Here is a 21,551-nt window from a genome sequence, read left to right as displayed (position 1 = left end):
GGAAACTAGGCTTGCAGCCCTTCTGTACCACGGACAAGGAAGCCAAGAGACAAGGAAACCAAGATGGTGCACCCACCATAGCGCTCTGTGGAGCTGGCTCAGTGCTGCTTGCACTAGACCCTAGCCTTTCTCCCCACGCACCCACTCTCTCAATTGTGAACCCACGGCTTGTTTTATAGCCCCACAGGGCTCAGCTCTGCCCCCTTGACTTTGTAGCCAGCATCTTCCTCTTATCGCTTCTGGATTAGTCCTGCACTTGGCCCAGAACTTCCTGTCCCTTTCCCACCTTGGCTCTTAAGTCCAAGCAGGAGTATGTGGGTGTCTGCTTAAAGTGATTTGGGACGCAAGTTGTCTCAGTCGATACAGTTGCACCCGAGGTCAAATTGGCCAGCTCATGAAAGCCGGAATGTGGTGCCTCAATGAGAAAGGTGGGGATTGGGGCAGAGGGAGGTACTTCAAACCCATTCATTGTTTTTGTTACATTTTACATTATCCTTTCTCTAAACCACTTTGATAACCCACTAGAAAGCAGTATATAAATCTATGATATGAACAAACAAATAAATTTGAGAGATGCGAGATGAGGCAGAAGGATTCCGTACATTTGTGCAAGGGAAAGAGATTCCAGTGGTATGAAATAATTTTGTTTTACAAATGCATGGGATGGAAAACCTTGCCGCTCAACATGCCATTAAGCTTGATCATTCATGGGGCAGTCGAAGGAAGTGCTTTGATTTACGGACTGCAGCCAGAGTTCCTTGCTTGCTGTGTACATTGCCGTACGTCTGGTATAAGCCTCAATCACCTGGATGACTCCTCATCATATACAAGCACAGGAAAGCGCTCTCCACCTTCACACAGAAGTGTGTAAACAGCACGGTACAACAATGCTCTGGAGCCTTCTTGAACGGCTCCGGGTTCTAGAAGTGGGAGGAGTTCAGCTTCCATGGCCTGCACACAGACAAGACAGCATTTAATGTTCAAATGTGTGCGTATGTTTATGTACATTTATGTATAGTTATTAATACTTGAATATTGCTTGATATCTCTAAGGGGTTTACATGCTAAAATACTGAAAAATAACTATTAAAATACTAAATTAGTTAACAATTAAAGCTACAACAAAATAAGTAAACAATTTAAAAAATTTAAAACAGCAATAGAAAACAAGAAAGTGAAGCAGCAGCAAGGTAATCAGTTATAAGCCAGAGAAAGCTGGCATGAACAGGTACATTTTCAGGAGGCGTTTAAAACTCAATACATTTCCTGCCTCCCAAACCACACAGGTGACAGAATCCCAGTGTGTGTGTGTGGGGGGGTCTGGCTCTCTGTCTCTCTGGAACAAGCCATTTCATTAGAGGCCGAGGGTTGCAAGCAATTCATTGAATCAGGGTTGCAAGAGAGACCTGGGACACTCTTTTTGGTCTCTTGTTTGCCTTTTCCCCCTACTTCCAGTAGCTGGCTACCGAACACCCCAAAACCAGCTGGACCTACCCAGGCTGTATGAAAGCAAGTCAAAGGGATGAAAGAGCCAACAGATCTCCTCCTCCTCCTCTGCCGCCACCACCACCCTTCTGCAGAGTTACCTTCTGTATTTCGAGTCGCTGATGCAGCATCGCCACCGTCAGTTTTAAGGCCTCCATGTCCTTCAGCTCCTTCAAGTTGGAGTAAAAAAGCAGGGGTGGCGGCCCAACCGTTTCTGCATCCCAACACCGCTGCCTCCCCAGGGGAGCACACCACATGGAGGAACACTCCTTGCCGCAAACAGAATGAGTAGGAAACAGCTTGGAATGGGACTCCATGGCTGTCAGGGCAAGAAAGCACAAAGATGCGGTATGTTTAGCTTGAGGAGGGACATGACAGCACTCTTCAGATCCTTGAAGGGCTATCACATAGAGGAGGACAAAGACATGCTCCCTCCTTTCTCGGAGGGCAGGACTAGATCTAATGGGCTTAAGTTACAGGAAAGCAGACTTTGGCTGAACATTAGGAGCAACGTCTTGACGATAAGAGCAGTTCGACAATGCTGCTAATTAGCTGGGGGTGGGGTGGGGCTCTCCCTCGCTGAAGGTCTTCAAAAGCAGAGACTGGACAGCCATGTACTGGGAATGCTCTAGTTCCGGATTTCCAAGCCACACATTGCTAATTACTGATCAGCAAAAACAGATTGGCTACCACCATCTTGCTGTGCTTGGACGTCTCCCTGACACTTGGCTAGTTGTGCAGTAGGGGAAATGGCAAACTTGAGTTATAGGAGTGGGAGGCCAGTAAAGCTTTTAAATGGGGCCAAATTGTCACCTATGCTTCTTACAAGAATTTTTTTTTTAAAAAAACTGCACCCCTGATCTAGTCCAACACCCCACTTCCCAGAGTACCCAGCCAGAAGCCTCTGGGAAACCCACAGACAAGGCATGGAGGCAACAGCCCTCTCCTGTTTGTTCTTCCCCAGTATCTGGGATTCAGAGGCACACTGCCTCTGACTGGGGGGGTTGGACTTGATGGTCTTGTAGGCCCCTTCCAACCCTATTATTGTATGATTCTAGGATTCCCCTGGCATGCATGTGCGCGCATGTGTGTGTATATGCACCTAGGGAGGTGGTGAGCTCTCCCACACTGGAGGCCTTCAAGACAAGGCTGGACAGCCATCTGTCAGGGATGCTCTGAGTTGGATTCCTGCACTGAGCAGGGGGTTGGACTCAATGGTCTTGTAGGCCCCTTCCACCCCCACTATTCTATGATCCTGGAGAATCCACAGAGCTGCCCTAACTAATGGGCATTGGCAGACCTTTGCTCCATGACACTGTCTAAGCTCCTTTTAAAGCCACTGAAATCAGCAGTCATTACCACCACCACCACATCCTATGGTAGTGAATTCCACAAGTTAACCGTACAGTTGTGCAAAAAAGCACTTTTGAGGGTCAATCTCTTCCCGTCTCGTGCCCCAAATGCTGCATGGGTGAGGAATTGGTTCGGTTCCCATTGAAACGCAAACTTACCAAGTTTGCACCCCTTGAACCCACACATAAACTGGAATGTAGTTATACAGCAATGTCCACACTTTTCCAAATTTTGCAGCACATTTCGCAAATTAAAAAAATGAACATTAAAATGTGTGCAGTATGGTAAAGTCCATGTCAAAAATGCATGTTAGGGGGAAATGCACATGAAAATAAGTACAAGCTTTCACGTGGACATTTAAGGGGGAAATTCACACACTAATGCAAAAAAGGGCTAGAATGAATTCAGTGTTGAACAAATGAGAAACTGAGCAGACAGAGTCATCCATCGCTAGCTTAATCCAGATTGAGAATGTAAATTTTAGGGCACTTTCGGCCCTCCATCAGAGACTGCCCAGAACACATTCTCTTTTTATCTACCAATATAACAGTAGTCCCCCTGCTGCTGGCCCGTGGAGGGAAGAGCTGATGTTAAAATAGAAAAGGTGCCATGAACGTGAACATATAATTGAAGCAAGGTCAAAATAACCCAATCCCACCAGGAACGTCTTTTCCCTGATCGGTTTGTCTCTGTTGAAGTAACAAGCAAGCCATGAAAGAATGCCAAGCAAAAGTACAGCAGCATATTCTAACCAGCCCTCTCCCAACCTGGTGCTCTCTAGATGTTTTGGACTACACCTCCCAGCATTCCTGACCACTGGCCCTGCTGGCTGGGGCTGATGGGAATTGAAGTCCAAAACATCTGGAGGGCGGCCCAGGTTGGGGAAGGCTTTAATGCACCCTACATGGCTTTCCTAGGTAAAGTACTGGAATTACTCGGGCATTTCCAACAGCCTGGGGCAAGCAAGCAGAATGAGGATGCACTGAGGTTTGTCATATAGCATACACATCATATGCTTTAACATCATCATTAAGTCATATTCTTCACCTTCTCTCAACTTGTCTACCTTGTCCAGGCACTGTTTTACTATCGTTTGCAGGCCCTCCAGAGTCAGGAGACTTTCATATTGTCTCTCCCAAGTTGGGTTTTCTCCAAGGGAAGCTAAGAGGAAAGCAAGATTAGAGACTTGAGGCCAGATGGAATCACTTGGAGAAGAGAGCTTCAAGCCTATGACCTCACTGAAGTTTTGTGGTCGGGTCTCGCAGACAAACAAATGGGTTTAAACCAGATCAAAACATGAAAATACAGGTGGTGGAGCATATATAATTTACAACACACACAGAGAGCCTGTGTTTTCCCCCATTGGAAGAAAATGTTTTAGGATAAGAAGATGCCTTGTACTAAACTAGACCAATGGTTCTTCTATCCCAGTACTGCAAAACTCTGACTGGCAGCACATCTCAAGTTCACCTCTCCAGGAACTCATGCAAATTTCCTTCCCAACCCTACTTTATTGATTTTGAAGATTTATATCTGATCAAATGTTGTAAGCCAGGGATGAGCAGAAGGTATATCTCTTAGCAATTTGCAGTAGATCAGCAAAGGCCTACAACTCCAAGTTGTTCTAATGATAGCAGTGTTTAGGCCTGAGTTAGACTGTTAAAGTCCCTGATCTACACCTACTCAGGTGTAGATTTGTATTTGTGCAAGAAGGTCATCCCAGCGTATGGCTGACAGGGGTTCAGCAGGTAACTGGCCCCACTTCCTGAGCTGCCTTTTTGCACCTTGCTCATCTGTGGAGCTCAGAATTCTAGCGCAAAACAAGGTAGATCCTACATGCCTAAAGTCTCCCCTCCTCTGTTGTAAACCACCTTGAAGGTCAGGTTGCAATAAAAGAACCACGATGCAGACGCACAAACACCAGTGGTCTTTAGTCTGGCCAATGGATGGGGCAAAAAGAGCATTTCTCCTTCTGCTCTGCTATCCCAGGGCACCTGGCAGTTGGATCAGGGTGTTTTCCTGGCCAGGAGAAAGAAAGCAAAGCTCCCTACAGCTGCTCCTCTGGCTGATGGATGAGGCCTGGCTGGTCTCTCCCTTGCTGTGATGTCCTTCATGGAAGGCAGGGGATGCAATCTCCCAGTGGTCCCAAGTCCTCTGGCCAGTCTGCTTTCCTTCAGGTCTGTAGTCCCGGAGGTTTAGGAGCATTCTTAAGGAGAGATCCGAACTGGAGATCATTCCTCCCATACACACAAACTATGGTCCAATAGCCACCATGCATTATGCTTCTTTAAGTGTACACCAAAAATGTGCCATATGCATGAATTGTGTGTGCATGTGTGTGTGCGCGTGTGGGGGGGGGTGTTTGGAGGCACTGTCTCATACAGGCTAGAAACATACAGGCTAGAGCCAATATTGAGTATACACTTGGGAGCAAGCCTTGGTGTGTTGCCAAGCAATGTACGGAAGAGCTCCAAGCTATGACTCTTCACAAAACTATACATTCATTATGGTGGGTATGGATATATCTATTCGCCGGGGGCCAAGAGCTACTAGGAAGCTGTACCCCATGCTTCCCTGGAAAAATGTCAATGAAAGTAAGAAAACAAACTGACCCCATTGATTGGCCAAGGAGCTTGCTTCTCCTTTCCCGAAAGAGTCCAGAAACAGATTGCTGTTTGCGTCTGGGTTTTCCTCCTCCTCCTCAATTCCTTTTCCTTTTGTACTGTGACTTTTAAATTTATTTTTAAATATTTCTATACCACTTGTCACATATTGCATATCCGGGTGGCATGCATGCATGCATGCATTCATTTATTTGATTTATTAATCGCCCATCTGGATGGTCACCCAGCCACTCTGGGCGATGTACAAAGTATGTAATAGAACAGTTTAAAACAGTACAATTGTACAATAAAAGCATCATTTTCTAAAAATACCATAACCCACCCCAAATGCCTGCCTGAACAACCACGTTTTTAATGCACGGTGGAAGCTCATTAAAGAGGGGGTTCCCTAGGGAGGGAGTTCCACAGAGTGGATGCCACCACAGAGAAGGCCCTCTCCCTCGTCCCCACCAGCCTAGCTGTCCTGGCCGATGGGACAGAGAGAAGGCCATCCAAGGCTGATCTTGTTAAGCAGCCTGTCTGGTCTTGTTAAGGGGCCTGTCTGGTGTTGCTGGAGGCGCTCCTTAAGATAGGCTGGACCAGAACCATATAAGGTTTTAAAGGTCAAAACCAACACCTTGAATTTGGCCCAGAAAACAACTGGTAACCAGTGCAACCAGTGCAACATCTCTCTCTCTCTCTCACTCACACACACACACACATGTACGTACGTAATAACAAACAATCAGCGGCCATAAATTAAAAATCAAAAACCATATTTCATAAATCAGTAAATGCCAAGTGAATAAAAATGTTTTCAACGTGCACCTAAACTGCGGCAGAGTCAGTGCACTTTATATTTCTGCAAAGAGGCTATTCCAGAGAGTGGGGGCCGCCAAAAAAAAATTGTAAGACCAAGGCGAGGGACTGTATTGTTCTTAATCTTTGTAAGCTGTTCTGGGAGACTTTTTTGGTTGAAGAACAGCGTAAAAATGCTTTTAACTAAATTAAAATTCTGAGGCTCCCATGCAAATCCAGCAGATGAACTGGCGCAAAAAAAGTCGCTTTTAGCCACCTTCCATGCATGTCTTACCTGGGGTCTCTGCTTCCATGTGCTGGCTCACAAGGGAGTGGACATCACGCAGATGCATCAGCTCCTTTCTCACCTCGGCTGGGCTAAAGGCTGGTGAAGGTGAACAGAACTGGTCATAAGCTTAAGAAAAAGAGGGCACAGTTGTGCGTTTTCCCCAGGGGAGATAGTGGCAAAAAGAGATGCTTCCAGTTTGCAGTCCTGTTCAGCCTGCTTTCCCAAATTATATAGCAAGGTTAAACGGCTCAGGGTTAAGACAGACATGACTTGGATTTCCTGACATTTCTGGTTTTCTCCAAAGCAACTGCAGGGAGCTGCGAATTTGAGTAGAGAAGTGGCACTTAACCCTCCCTCCGGGTTCCCCTGCTCTAAATTGCCCCCCACCCCACCAACTATTAGTCCCATGGGAGTGGTGTGAGAAGAGAAGTACCTGTATGGTGCCTTATACCCAACCCCCAAGAAGGAATAACAGCAGCTGGGGGGGTGCATTTAGATAGGGAAAACTGCATAGTTAAAAAAAAGGTTAGATACCCTCTTTCCCAGCATCACGGTTTTGATCAAATTAGCAGTTCTCTACTGTTGCTATGAAGAAAAAAAAATGTGGCAGATGATCCAGTCGCAGATCTACGTTGCAACTGTTTTCACACACACACTTTCCATATGCATGACCCCTCTGTAGATGACTGAATAAGAAGGATGCACTTACTAGAAAGCTCAAATTGAGAGCGAATTAGTCAGATTTCATTAAGTGTTTCCACTTAAAAACCAATTTTGTTCCCATTTTACACCACTTTACAATGACTTTACAGCCAATATGCCTGAAGAAAGGTTCCAAGGTTAATGGTTTTGCTCTTTTAGAAATATCACCTCCACTTTCTGGAATGGGGATAGATTGTGTCTTAGAAGAGAGTACTGACACTGTCTCTTGCTACGGCAAAATAAAATAATGAACTAACAGCAATCAGGTACTCTACAATAATATCTGCTAGATTAATTTTTAAACCTGCCTTTTGGCTCAGGTCCTCAAAGTGGCTTACAAGCATCATTCAAAATACAGCCCAAAGTATCATCAGCAGGGGCAAACTTGCTTAATTCCTTGCTGAATTGTTACCAGTTTGTTAACAGGGACAGGAAGAGAACGGATCATCTGAGTTAAATTGCTACATATCTGGCTGGTGCATGACTGGGAGATGTGAAAACATGCCCCAATTACAGGTGAAAACTAGAGGAAATGAAATGGGTGAGAGGGGATGGGAGCACATGAATCAGTGGAGGGGAGTGGAAGAGAAGAGACACATGGGGGATTAAAAAAAAGATATGTTCTTAAAGCATATATGCGCTAGTTATGAATAAACATAATATGTCTTATAATTTGAATTTAAAAGGCATTTCCGCATGTTACATGCTATATTAACCATAGTATCTTGGAAAACACAGCCACCCTGCACTGGCATATTTTAAGATTTAAAATTATAATAATTTAAAATTATTGGTATGCCTTCGAGGGTAGAACCCTTAAGACAGAAACAATGCAAAGCTATGCAAAACAAATACAATAGAACAAACGCTCGAAAATCCTACACAAACAATAAAACTAATAAAATCTGCAGCCCACAGACTATGGAAAGACCAGTGAAAACAAATGGGTCTTCAGAGCCTTCCTGAAGACTTGCAAAGAAGGGACCTGATGTATCTGATAGAAGCTGATTCCAGAGGTGTGGGGCCAACACTGACAAGGCCTTCTACACCTTGTAATCACCAGGCTAACCGCCCTTGGTGGTAGGCAGGTGAGAAGATTAGAATGCACAAAAGGAAACCAACAAAATGGAGTCCTTCTAGCCACAAGCCAAGGTAAGAAAAGGCACTTTGCACATAGGTTGTCTTGCACACTCATGGAGTCACATCCACAGTTGCAGGTTTCCTCCTTCTAAAGGCAAAACTAGCAAAAGGATACCGTTGCTTGCAGCTTCTCCATGAAGCGATTCTTGGCAAGTGCAGCATCTGGGCTTGTTTGGCAAATATGACACTTCTCCAATAGCCTGGGCATTTGCAGCAAGAAGAAGAATGGAGTGGGGGGAGAACAAAAAACCAAGAGTTGGGATAAGTCTGAAAGTTTACACCCAGCTCATTACTTCCTGAAGCAGGGACTCTGCCAGCTACTCTCATTTCATCGCATTTCAGGATCCCAAATCACCGAGTTCTTCAATAGAATTGTGCCTCAGAAAGTCTGAAGCAACCCCAAAAAGAAACAAGGACTGCATATTATCCTATTGCAAAAGTCTATCCAGCATAGGATCCTCAGAATAAGTATAAGCGAGGGTGAGCATGCCTGTTCATTGCTGGCAATTAACTGTGCTTGTAGTACAGATTGATTCCAGGTGGGGGGATTCAGTCTCCATCTATCCACAACAGCTTTCCCCTAGATGCTTTGGATTTCAACCCCCATTGGCCCTAGCCAGCACAGCTAATGGCTAGAAATGTCGGGAGTCGTAGTCCAAAACATCTGCAGGGGTCCAGGTTGGGGAAGGCTGATCTACAAACTGGAGAGATCAGGGTTAACTCCTGGCTCTTTTGGGGAGAGATAGACATGGATGAGGCAGCTAATTACTCCAGAGACATGAGTCATGCTTCCAGTTGTGCACAGCAGGTTTCCATTGGATTCTTCAAGACCATGAGTTGGCTCTAGAGGAGAGATGGGCAACACATGGCCCTCCAGATGTTGTTGGACGGCAATGCCCATCATGCCTCACCGTTGGCTATGCTGATGGCAGTTGCAGACCAACAACATCTGGAGGGCCATACGTTCCCCATCCCTGATCCAGACTACATTAAGAGCACTGAGTTTCCATGGAAATCAAATGGACATGACTAAACTGATTTCAATGGGGCTGAATGAACTTATTCTGGATCCAATCCCAGTAATACTAGAAAGCAACAGATTCTCTTGTCCACCAGTCAGACAATCTAGAAACCTGCAAGCAAAGATTGCACAACATGGCCTTCAATGCAGAATCAAGTAGCACTTGCAGAATCCACAGAATCATGGTTTAATTTTGTTAAAAGCATGTTTCTAGTCCCCACCATTTGAGAACTACCTTCAAAACACATGGGCAAGTTTGAGGACCCCAAAAGATCATCACTGCATACGGAATTAGAACCTTTAGAACTAGTCAATAAAACAATGGCTTATATTTTACTTCACAATAGGCACATATTCTTTTGCTCGTTCCAAATTCAAGTTGCTGCAGACATCTAAATCCCAGGCTTTTGTTAGGTCACTCATAATTTATGCTTTCCCAATGGGCAAGGATGAGGAATCATTTGGCTCTTAATGCATAACTACAAGAACGCATTTCGATTTGCGTATCGATTTTACTTTGAAACTTGAAAGCCACATGCAGCTTCAGTTTAACAGCAGGGCATAGTTGTGTCATCTGAATCCATAACTGGATGCAGCCCCTTTCCAATAAAGATTGGTGCCATTTCTTTAAAATACACAGGATGTGCCAGATGCAAATGTGTAGACTGAATTATAATTTTTCTTCTGATGCTCCTGCTCCATTAAGTCCAATCCTACATGCATTCAGATAACCAAAAGCCGTCCAGTAACTGCATAAAAGCACAACGTGTAGAACCCACTATTATACGGGGAGGCAGTCACCTATAGACTCTGATCACACATTGTCACTTTTCTGCAGCTGTTCACACATCAGGTGAAATGAAGGTAAGACTGGGCTTAACTGCATAGGCAGATGCAGCAGAGAACTGCAGCAGAGAACTGCAGCAGAGAACTGCAGCAGAGAACTGCAGCAGAGAACTGCAGCAGAGAACTGCATAGTTGCCATTGGTGTCGCGTACGTTTTAGGCCAGGCTTGTAAACAGAAGTTCCCCTGGTCAACTAGACAGGGCTGGGCAAAAGGTAGATCTCCAGATATTTGGAACTTCAACTCCCACAAGTCCCTGCCAGCATGGCCAATGGTCAGGAATGCTAGAAGTTGAAGTCCACAACATCCAGAGATCTACTGTCTGCCCACCCCTGATCTATAGCCCCCAGAAATCACCTCCAGACATTACGCTGGAAGAGACCAATGATCTCTGAGAGGGAAATGGTATATGCCATGGCTAAAAACAACAGGATAATGGAACACAGCACATCATTTAGAACATGCAAAGTGGGGGCTTTTCCTTGTCTTTTGTCATCAACTTAACAAATCCATTTGTTCCCAAACCTGTATTATGTAGAGCACATGCTTTACATGCAGTAAGGTCCCAGATGTGACCCCTGGTATCACCAGCTGTACAAATCAGGTAGCAGTCCTTTCTCAGTCTCAGACCTTGGAGAACTGCTGCTAGACAGAATAGACAATACTGGGCAAGATGGACACACAGTCCGACCTCATATAAGGCAGCTCCCTATATTGTTTTTGCAGAAGGCAAAAGGCTGACAGAATGAGAGGCCTCCACGCCAGCCATGGTCAAGTAAAGATTTACCTCAAGTCTCTAAAGCCAAGTCCAGCTCTACATGCTGGATACCACACAAGTCATCAGCTCTGCGCTGCACCTGTGGGTGTGGCAGAAGGCTGTATTACCCCGTCGATCTTCCAACCCAGTTTGGAAAAGAACTTAAGCTTGGTCATCCTACCATAGACACTCCTCTTGTCACCCTCTCCCATCCACTTGCAGGGAAGTTCCAATTTTGGACTTAGGCTGCTTGGATAAGGTTACCTGGTATACTTGGAAAAGGCTTTCCTGTAAGGAAGTGGCAGCTTCAGCATAGACCTGCAAAGAATTGATTTGTATTAGCATATGTCACATGCACAAAGCCACACGTATTCAGAATCTAGAGAAGTGTGTACATCCTTATCTCTAGTTTTAATTTTAAAAAGCATGAGAAGAGCCATGCTGACACAGGGGGGCAATCAGCTGCCTGTAGGAAGCTCACAAGGAGGGCAATAGTGCAATAGCAAGTTACCGACCCCACAGAAATCAGCTGCACTTCCATAACCCAGGCATGACTATCATACCATGCCAGTTCCAATCAACCCCCCCTGATATTTCCCTTCACTGCCACCCACTGGATTAGTTCAGTTAACATTTATTTGTTCAGGCCCACTGCCTTTAAAAACAGCTCAGAAACTTCCAAAATGTAACAGGCGGACTTTTGTCTGGCACCTAGAATTCAGACCATATCATTCTGATTTTGTCCATCTATTAGTTTGTTTCCAGGCTCAATTTATACTGTAGTCTTGGCCTTTAAAGCCCTCCAGATGTTTTGGATGACAAGTCCCATAATCCTTGACCACTGGCAATGCTGGCTGGGCCTTATGGGAATTGTACTCCAAAATAACTGGAGGGCAGCTGGTTGCCAATCAGTACATTTGCCTTACCCAACATGGTGCCCTCCAGATGCTTTGAACTATAAAACCCAGCGTTCCTGACCTTTGGCCATACTGGCTTGGGCTGATGGAAGCTGAAGTCCAGAACATCTGAAGGGCACCAGGTTGGGAGGTAGGTTGCTGCCCTACATGCTCTGGAGCCTGCTTACCTGCCCATGCTTTAGGTTCTGACTCAGAGGCTCTCTGAGAGGAGAGGCTGGATTTCAGAAAAAGTTTAAAAGCTGAATTTAAATCCACATAAGTTTATTCTAAACCTAAACTCCATTCTCCTACAGCAAAACCTAGAATATTTTGGAGTGTGACTGCACAGTAGATCTGTGATCATAAACATCCAAAGTTTCCCAACATGTTAGATGGGACAAAGTAATGAATAAAAATGTGGACCCAGTCCATGCTGAGAAAATATCTGCTCTTAAAACACACTAAATTCTATGGCAAGGTCAAAAGAAGCAGCAGTAAGAACATAAGAAGAGCCATGCTGGATCAGACCAAGGGTCCATCTAGTCCTGCATTCTGTTCACAGTGGCCAACCAGCTGTCGACCAGGAACCGACAAGCAGGGCATGAGCGCCAGAGCACCCTCCTACCCATGTTCCCCAGCAACTGGTGTACATAGGCTCATTGCCTCTGGTACTGGAGGTAGCACACAGCCATCAAGACTAGTAGCCATTGATAGCCTTTTCCTCCAGGAATTTGTCCAACCCCCTTTTAAAGCCATCCAACTTGGTGGCCATCACTACTTCCCTGTGGTAGCAATTTCTATAGTTTAACTATGTGCTGTGTGAAGAAGTCCTTCCTTTTATCTGTCCTGAATCTCCCACCAGTCAGCTTCATAGGATGACCCCAGGTTCTAGTATTTTGAGACAAGGAGAAAAATGTCTCCCCATCCACATTCTCCACACCAGGCATAATTCTGTAGACCTCTATTATGTCTCCCTTTACCCTCCTTTTTTCCAAGCTAAACTATCCCAGCTGTTGTAACCTTCCCTCATAGGGGAGATGCTCCAGCCCCTTCATCATTTTAGTCACCCTTTTCTGCACCTTTTCCAGCTCTACAATACCTTTTTTTTTTAGGTGTGGCAACCAGAACTGGACACAGTATTCCAAGTGTGGTCGCACCATAGATTTCTATAGGAGCAGTATGATGTTGGCAGTTTTATTCTCAATTCCTTTTCTAATTATGCCTAACATGGGGCTTGCCTTTTTTTACAGTGGCTGCACACTGGGTTAACATATTCATTGAGTTGTCCGCCACAACCACCACAGTGGTTGTGGTCCATTGTGGTCCACCACAGTAGCAGCAGCAAGTGAAGCCAGCTAGGGCAAGTGAAGCCAGCTAGGGCAGCCTTCCCCAACCTGATGCCCCCCAGATATGTTCAACTACAGAGCCTGAGCTCCTACTGGGAATTTACCCCTTTTCCTGGAGAGTGGATGTTGGGCCCATCCCTGAGGTGCCTTCTCCCATATGGCTCTGGGAGGCTAGAGATTCCACAGCACGATCCTTATGCTCTGCCTCAGGTAACAGTGGATCAGCACCTGCAAACTCTGCCTCACCTGCAGAGTTCCCAAATGAAGGGCTTTGCTTTGCAAGATGTGGAGATTTGGGATAGCCCAGCTGCCTTCCAGGTTCTCCGGAAGCACAGACCTTTCCATTTCCCGCTCCAGTTATTTTTACAGGCAACTTCGCTTTGGGGGAGGCAGCTCCTTTGGGTGACCTCTTCTTCCCAGGCACCTTTGAAGCTCTGGAGCTCAGCCCAGCTGACATTTTCGCCCCTGGCCTTCTCACATCTGGGTCAGTCCTGTAGGGAGCTTTCAGCATGTACACTGTAGGCTTTTTGGAAGACATGAACTTTCTACTCACAGAGGACACTCTGACAGTCTTGGAGATGCTCTGCTTAGAGTTACCCACTTGCTGTTTTAAAGCAGCGCTGGTAACAGGCTTCTTGGCTGTGGCTTTAGTGCCTTCTGTAGCCTCACATGGAGCCTGCTGGAACTTTGATCGGATTCTTAATGCTTTTGCCAGGGCTTTGTTAAGCAGCTCCAGTTCCTCAAGCTCCTTGGCTGAGGGTTCACTTTCTACAAATGCAGGAGATAAGTCAAAATGTCATTAATACATTTGTCGTTAATGTCATTTGTCATACAAATGTCATTAATGGTGCTGGCTGAAATTTTTCCAATGCTTAACTTTTCAGTGGAAAACTTTCTATTTCTTAAGTTCGTTAGCAACAATGAAAGGATGCCAATGGCAAATACAATATTAGGCAAGCTTGGCAGTTTCAGAGCTGTAAATAATGTTTTTCAGGTGATTATCCCAAGCAAGCATGTGAAAGAATACATCTTTGCCATTGAAATGTCAGTGTGAAATGGAACTAATAAGTAGTGACAGTGAAACTGAAGTTGTCCCAACACCTTAGTAGAAGGGAGTTGTCAGCATATCACGAACAGTTCTTTCAGTTGCTAAAATTAATTAGTGTATCAGCAGTTTTCAGTATCTTTGCTTTGTTCTGAAATTTAAACAAGTGTTATTATTTATTTATACAGTGTAAGGGAAGTACATACGAAAATAACATTGGGTACTTTTTTAGCTTTATTATTTACTAAATACAAATAAACATGCTCAATTAGATCACTCTAGGACATCAGAAAATTTTCCAATGCAAACTGAATTTTCCTGATGCAAATGGCCCTATAAAAATTAACCAAGTTTGCATAGGAAATTTTTCCAAAAAACCCACATCACTGCATTTATAGCAATCAAGATATTTCAAGGTTGACTCACTCTCCTCTAAATGGCACAGAGATCAAAACACAAGGCCATTTATAGACAATGTATTGTGATAGACAGACAGATTTTACATGCATGCACATATACATGTACCACATTTTTTCATGGCAAATATCCTCATTGGTCAGTTGTGTTAAACTTCATCTGAATACTCCTACCATAAAGATAGCATCTGGGTTCAGATGATCATGGGGAGAAAAGAAGCCATTGTGGCTTCTCCCCTGTACGTGCCGTGACCCATTGTTTGCATAATTGCCATGCAGTAGAGGATGTAAAGTGGGTACGAAGCACCCCCACCACACGCCGGGTTCACCAACCCATGCTGCAGCTCAGGTAATTATGTAAACAATGGGCACATGCAGACCAAGGGCAGGGGGAAAAGCCGCAATGGCTTCTTTTCCCCCTGCAATCGTCCAAACACCCCCAGTCAGTCAAAATGCAGTGTCTCCACTATCACATCCTTCAGGATAATGCTACAGAAAGACCAGTCCATATTCAGTTCACAAAAATGCAAGGCTATGCATATTCCACACATCTGAGATTTGATGTTAAATGCTGTGCTCATGTATGGGTTATGGCTCTGCATAAAACTTGAAAATATATGGGAACCATCTAGAGAAATCTCAAAAGCTGAAAGGGGATGAGAAGGACTTCAGGCAGGCAGGTGTGGCAGAGCTGATCTAATGTTATGCAGAATTCCTCCCCGCACCCCTATTAGTTTCTTTAAAACTTACAGCCCACCAGCAATTATCATGCCCTTCCCACTTTTTACTCTCCTATTCTTCATTAAATAATAGTTTGTAAGTTATTTGATAACCCAGACCTTGTAGACTATATAAATGTGCTTCAGTTGCATTACTCCAATTGCACAGCTGAGGTGCACAATGCATGTGTGTGTTGTTGCATGTTCCTAGCACTCCTGCTCACAGGAGATAGAAAGTCTTAAAAATCAGAATCAAGAGCAACCACATATGGAGAGAGATTCAGATCCCTCTCCAAAGATATAAGAAAGCAAAAGAAACTCCTTTCACATTCCTGGGAGCAATTCCAAGCCCTTCCACTGGATCCTCCTCTGAGGTTAGCATTCAATGTGTCCTAGGTTTGAATCCAGAACTGCTTCACACTTTATACAACAGTCAGATTACACTCCTGTTCCATGTGTGTTTAATGCAGTAGAAGGGATATGCACATCCCAAACATTCCTTGGACAAGGGACAAGAAGCCACGATCAGTGGTGGCACACATCTCCCCCTTAGTGAGTTTGCTGAAGCAGAACACATGTGAACATTACTAGAACCCAGCTGTAAAGTGACTTTAACTCTGTAAATCCCCCCAGAAGTACCTAGCACTCCCTCTAGGCAAGAGAAAGAGAGAACATGCTGAAGGAAGGAAGGAAGGAAGGAAGGAAGGAAGGCAGGCAGGCAGGCAGGCAGGCAATGATAAAGAAAGCTGTTTCCCTTACCTTGATTATCATTTTTGCCATCTTCAAGGATTGGGATTTCAGGAACTTGCGGGTTCCTAGCAGAGAAAGGAAACACAGCACATGCATTCAGCAAGTAGCAGGTATGGCCAGCAATCCCTCCACCTGTATCACCAGGAGGATTTCATGATGCAGTTTCGAACTACAACCATTTTCTTTGTCCTGTAGAAAACTGCACAGGTCTTAGCTTTTAGATTTTTACTATCTGGATTTATCCCTTCCATGTGATGAAAAAAGAAGAGAAGGAAACAGAATTCATCCACACACTTTGCTTCCTCCTCCACACAAAGGAGAAAGGCAATCCTCTGGAACTTTGGACACAGGGCTGTCACTCATTCCCCTCTCTCTTAACTTACCAATCTCCAAGAAGAGCCTGGCACCGCATTAGGTTCTGCTGCAGCCGTTGCTTCTCCTCATCGCAGTCTTCCAAGGCCTGGGTGAGCAGGGAAACCAGCCTAAAATGGCACACACACCAACATGATTTCTCACACTTTAGGTAAAGGGGGGATGCCTTTAACCTACCTCGCTCACTTCAGAGTCAACAACTAGAGAAAGATTGGCCTGGAACTCTACCAAGTCCACTAACATTCAACTACCAAAAAGCATGCAAAATCATTTCCTTAAGTAACAGTTACTTAGATGCCTGATTATGATGCTGTTCAACCGAGTATTTCCTCCAAGGAATATTGTCAGTTCCTCCAGTCCGTTTTCTTTCCCCTGTCTTTCAGCACGGGCAGGATGGGGGTGGGGCGAACTAAACATCAATTTCCAGTTCGAAACAACCACCGAAATTCTTTTCATCGGTCTGTTCCCCAACACTCTGCACATGATCAGACACTCCCTTTCCTTTCAAAATATCCCTCGGCTTTCCCTCCAAATGCTCTTTACAGGTGCCCCTCCCTGTAGATTGTATTCCTTTCGGCGCCGGGTGAAGACCTTTTTATTTCCCCAGGCATTTTAGCTTTCCAAATGTTTATCTTTGCTGTTTTAAATCTGTATTTTAAACTCTTGCGCCGCTGCTAGGTTTTATTGTGGTTGTATTGTTATATTGTGCTTTTAATGTTCTATATATTTTAAATTGCTTTATTGTGTGTTGTTTGGTTTTAATTTCTGTGAACCGCCCAGGGAGCTTCGGCTATTGGGCGGTATAGAAATGAAATGAAATAAATAAATAAGAAATAGATGGCGCTTCAAACAGCGCTACGGGGGTCTCTTTTCTTCAGAAGGCAATGCGCAGCGCTTCCTCCAAAATGTGCCCTCCCACTCGTTCTACTCCTGAACTTCTGCCCCGATGGCACTACTGAGTCTTCGCACTGCAAACAGGTCCCGGGGCTAAGCCCTCTCCCGTGGCCCGCAGGGAAAGGAAGAAAAAAGGGAAACTCTCTCCTGCCTCCGCTTCCCTGTGTTGCTTTCCCTGCACCGAGTTTCGGATTGTACGCTCCTCGGGGGGAGAGACCTGTTCTCTTCCATTCCGTACTGCACACTGATGGAAGAAGAGCAGCCGCCGCCGCCGCCGCCCCCCCACCCCCCACCCCACCCCACCCCCACCCCACCCCACCCCCACCCCACCCCCACCCCCACCCCCACCACCCCACCCCACCTCACCACCACCACCACCACCACCACCACCACCACCACCACCCCACCTCACCACCACCACCACCACCACCACCACCCCACCTCACCACCACCCCACCTGTGGGCACAGTCGGCGGGCAGCATGAGGGCGGTCCGCAAAACAGCAGCTCAAGCACACAGCCGGAAAGCCCCTCCGCCGCGCCCAACGGCAGAGAGGCCCGCCGCAGCCCCTCTTCCGGGCACTTCCGGTCTAACTGATTTCCCCGCCTTAACGTGCGAGGCAAAGGATAGAGGGCTTTCACCATAGAGGCGCATAAGAATAGAGCGACCCCCCCGGCTCCGCGCGCACATAGAGATAAAATTTCTGGCGCGCTGTTGTGGTTGACCTTAAACCCCAACTTTGAGGTGCCTCAAGATTCTTGGTTGCTTTTGCTGCCAGAAGCCTAACACGGCTACCCCCGGTGGAAACGGACACACAGCGATAGAAAAGGACACTTGTGTCTCCTTGTAGGGACTTTCCTCATATGCTCCTTTTACTCAGGGGCGGATTTCCATTTTTTTCCCCCGGCCGCCTCTAACTTTTGCTTATCTCTATGGTTCCGGTGGCGGGTCAGCCCGCGCTCTCAGGTCCTGGCAGGGCTATAGTGAAATAAGCACCGCGGCTCGCTGGAGCTGCTCCGATTTCCGGGCAGGTCCCGCGACCTGCTTCGAAAATAGCGGGTTACTTTCCCTGATGTTCCGTGGGCAATCTCCTCCCCTACTCCTCATGATTCGTTATCACTGCTGGAATTTGAGCCCTTCCAGGAACCGTCTTAGCAACGGGCCGCTGAGCCTTAGCAACGGTTGCCATGCCGACGATGCTGAGGCCTCGGGCATAGATTTGGGCCCTGTTGTTGTTGTTGTTGTTGTTGTTCAGTCGTGTCCGACCCTTCGTGACCCCATGGACCGTAGCACGCCAGGCCTTCCTGTCCTCCGCTCTCTCCCGGACTGTGCTCAAGTCCATATTCATTGCATCAGTGATGCTATCCAGCCATCTCATCCTCTGCCGTCCCCTTCTCCTGTTGCCTTCAGTCTGGTTATCCCAGTTCAGCAGCGTGGCTCTCCCGTCTCCTTCTCTTCCATTCCTACCGTTCTGGGCTCGCAAGAAAGGCAGGCCCTGCGCTTGCCAGTCACTAGACATGCTGGGAGCTTGATTCGTCTCACTTTGCGCGTTGCCCTGCCCTGCCCTGCCCTGCCCTGCCCTACACTCCAGGGGTGGCGTGTAGCCCGTGGGCCAAAGAACGTTAGACTACTAGACCTTGGTCTCATCCTGCAAGGCACTACCACAGTCAAAAAGAAAAAGGGATCCTCTTCAGGATCATCTGATGAGTTGTGCTGATTCTGAGTGTGTCAGGTAGTCGAAAGGATACTATGGCTTTTTTTTTTATTTTCATTTTTTAATTAACCCGCCTTCCAGGACACACTGCCGTCACAAGGTAGCTTACAATATTATAACAGCATGAACATACAAATTACAACCAGAGGGCTATTAATCTAAAATTGAACCGTTCCGTCTGAGGAAGGAACTAATTTTTGCCAGGTTTCTGCTAATGCCTTCTATGATCTGTGATGGTGGACTAGCTAAGGGTGCAATCCTATGCATGTCTAGGCAGAAGAAAAGCCCTACAACTCCCAGCGTACCCCAACCAGCCTTGGACTTTTTTTGTCTAAACTTGCATAGCCCTACGCTACGCCCTAAGACACCTTATCACTTGCGCTACTGTTAACTGTAGTTCAGATGAGGTTGAGGGCGTTCCTCATTATTAGTTTAATTGTTCTCTAATGCAATACATAAAGGAAAAAATACCTTGTTGGCTTGCTAGAAAACAGAACAAACAGTTTGCCAGAAGGCAGATTTCTTGTTCTACAACAAGGGTATAAAGATCTTCAGAAGAGTCGCCGCTTTCTTAATGGCATTAGCTAAAGTCCACACCAGACCTAATAAGGCAGAAGAAATAGGGTGTATTGGGGGGGGGGGAATATTGTTTAATGCTTAATTTTAAGCCTTGTATGCTTTACATTGGTTTCCACAACAGACACTTTTATAAAACTTGGAAATCGGTACTTGGGAAAGTTCAACCTTAATGTTATTCTGTCAGCCTGGAATTATCAGTCATTTTCTTTCATCTATGTTCAATTTGCTTGTTTTTACCTTTGTAATATTCTGGACATTTTCTTTCTGTTATATTGTGATGACCTAGGGTTATAAACAACAACACTGAACAGAACAGAACAGAACAGAACAATTAAACACACACACACACACATACACAGAGCGGTAGCAGCAGCTGCTAATGATTTTTAAGCACCAACTGCAGACTGGAATAAATGTGTCTTCAATGTTGGTTTGTTTTTTAAACCAGCAGCGATGAGGTCCTGCATGCCTCCCTAAACTGTGTGATTTTACAGATGTGCCCTATGGGACTTAGGGCACAATCCTAAGAATACAGTCGGCAGCCTCCAAAGGCTGCCAAGTATCCAGTGCAGGGCGATCTTTGCCTCCACTGTACAGCTGCCTTGCATTTCTGCTAGACAGGCGATTTTGCCTGTCTAGCAGCGGTGCTTCGGAGGGGGAGGGAAGGAGGCTGGGGTGCCCATAGGAAATGTCATGAACACCCCGTTTTCCCATCTCTGTGCTTCGGTTCTGAGCACAGAGATGTAGCCAGAACTGTGCTGGCTACAAGGGGGACGGGGTAGGGAGTGCAGTTTCTGGGCTCTGAGGTCAGAGCACTGTTTCTGACCTCAGAGCCCAGAAACCAAACAATGTTCCCTCAGACAACGTCTGGGGGAACATAACATCTGGGGGAACATAAGATTACTCCTTCAGCCTCAGAACATGTTTTGAGTTTAAGAATTCAGTCCTGGCAGATGTGAAGCAATAATATAGAAGAGTGCATCTGAGCATGTATAGAATGTATTCCAACTGCATTCTACTCTCCGTGTGCAATAATTAATGTTTCTTCTAGCAAAATATGGTTGTAATCCTGTGCACTCTTAGGTGGGAGTAAATGCTGCTGAAAATAGTGGGACCAATATCCAAGTAAAATGGATAGTATTAGGCTGTCCCCCCTTGTTATTTTTTTACCTGACGGAGGTGTATGTCAACCTTTGCTGCTGGTCTATGTTGTTCCATCCATGTACATTACACTTTACATAAAGAAGGAAAGTGCACAACTTTCCGGTACCTTTTTTGTTAATTTTTTTTTAAATCAGTGAATTTGTGCCTTTGCACTTTCCCCTAGCTACTCAGTAGATTAATCTGCTAATTTCTTTTAACAGAAGCTAAACTTGTGAACCAAAACATTTGGAGGGCCACAGGTTGCCCACCCCTAAAACAGAGGGTGCCTTCAAATAGAAGACTGCCCTCTGTAAAGTAGAACACGTGGCAACCCTACATCAGCCACCCAAGTGAGCTAACGACTGATATACATAAAAGCCATATAAGAAAAACAGTTAAAACATTCTTTAAAAATATACACAGCGCTGCAGCTTCAAAAGCGAAACCCATGTAAAAACCATTGCATTTGTAGCCTAGGGCGCAATCTTATGCATGTTTGGTCAGAAAAAAGTCCTACAACTCCCAGCATTCCTGAGCCAGCATTGTAGGACTTTTTTCTGTTTAAACATGCATATGACTGTGACCTCAGATGACTTTAAAAGAAGATTAGACAAATTCATGGAAGATGAGTCTATTGGTGGTTACTGGTCATATATGAATCTCCAGGTTCAGAGGCCCTATGTCA

At 45.6% G+C, this 21,551-nt stretch overlaps 1 protein-coding gene across 3 annotated transcripts; it reads right to left on the bottom strand.

The window, feature by feature from the left end:
• Positions 1-581: 581 nt before the first annotated feature.
• On the bottom strand, positions 582-18,021 carry TEDC2 (tubulin epsilon and delta complex 2). Of its 3 annotated transcripts, none has more exons than XR_014785574.1 (10): positions 17,888-18,021; positions 16,548-16,646; positions 16,174-16,229; positions 13,339-14,002; positions 11,257-11,310; positions 8,486-8,570; positions 6,535-6,643; positions 3,905-3,999; positions 1,587-1,804; positions 582-951 (listed from the first exon to the last, which is right to left on the bottom strand). XR_014785574.1 is itself a non-coding variant. In XM_084818735.1 (10 exons), exons 1-10 carry the CDS (start codon positions 17,911-17,913, stop codon positions 802-804), a joined length of 1,575 nt encoding a protein of 524 aa, XP_084674861.1. In that variant the 5' UTR covers positions 17,914-18,021; the 3' UTR covers positions 582-801. The 3 variants fall into 3 exon arrangements, 2 of the variants coding, with proteins under 2 accessions (XP_084674861.1, XP_084674862.1); XM_084818735.1 differs by having other exon boundaries at positions 3,886-3,999; XM_084818736.1 differs by lacking the exon at positions 3,905-3,999.
• Between the last annotated feature and the right edge of the window lie 3,530 nt (positions 18,022-21,551).

The sequence above is a fragment of the Heloderma suspectum genome, chromosome 12, assembly GCF_057233095.1.
Source record: "Heloderma suspectum isolate Gila_16-S chromosome 12, 16-S_ref, whole genome shotgun sequence".
In the NCBI taxonomy this organism is placed as follows: Eukaryota; Metazoa; Chordata; class Lepidosauria; order Squamata; family Helodermatidae; genus Heloderma; species Heloderma suspectum.
Note: the sequence above shows the minus strand (reverse complement) of the source record. Positions and strands in the feature narration are given on the sequence as shown.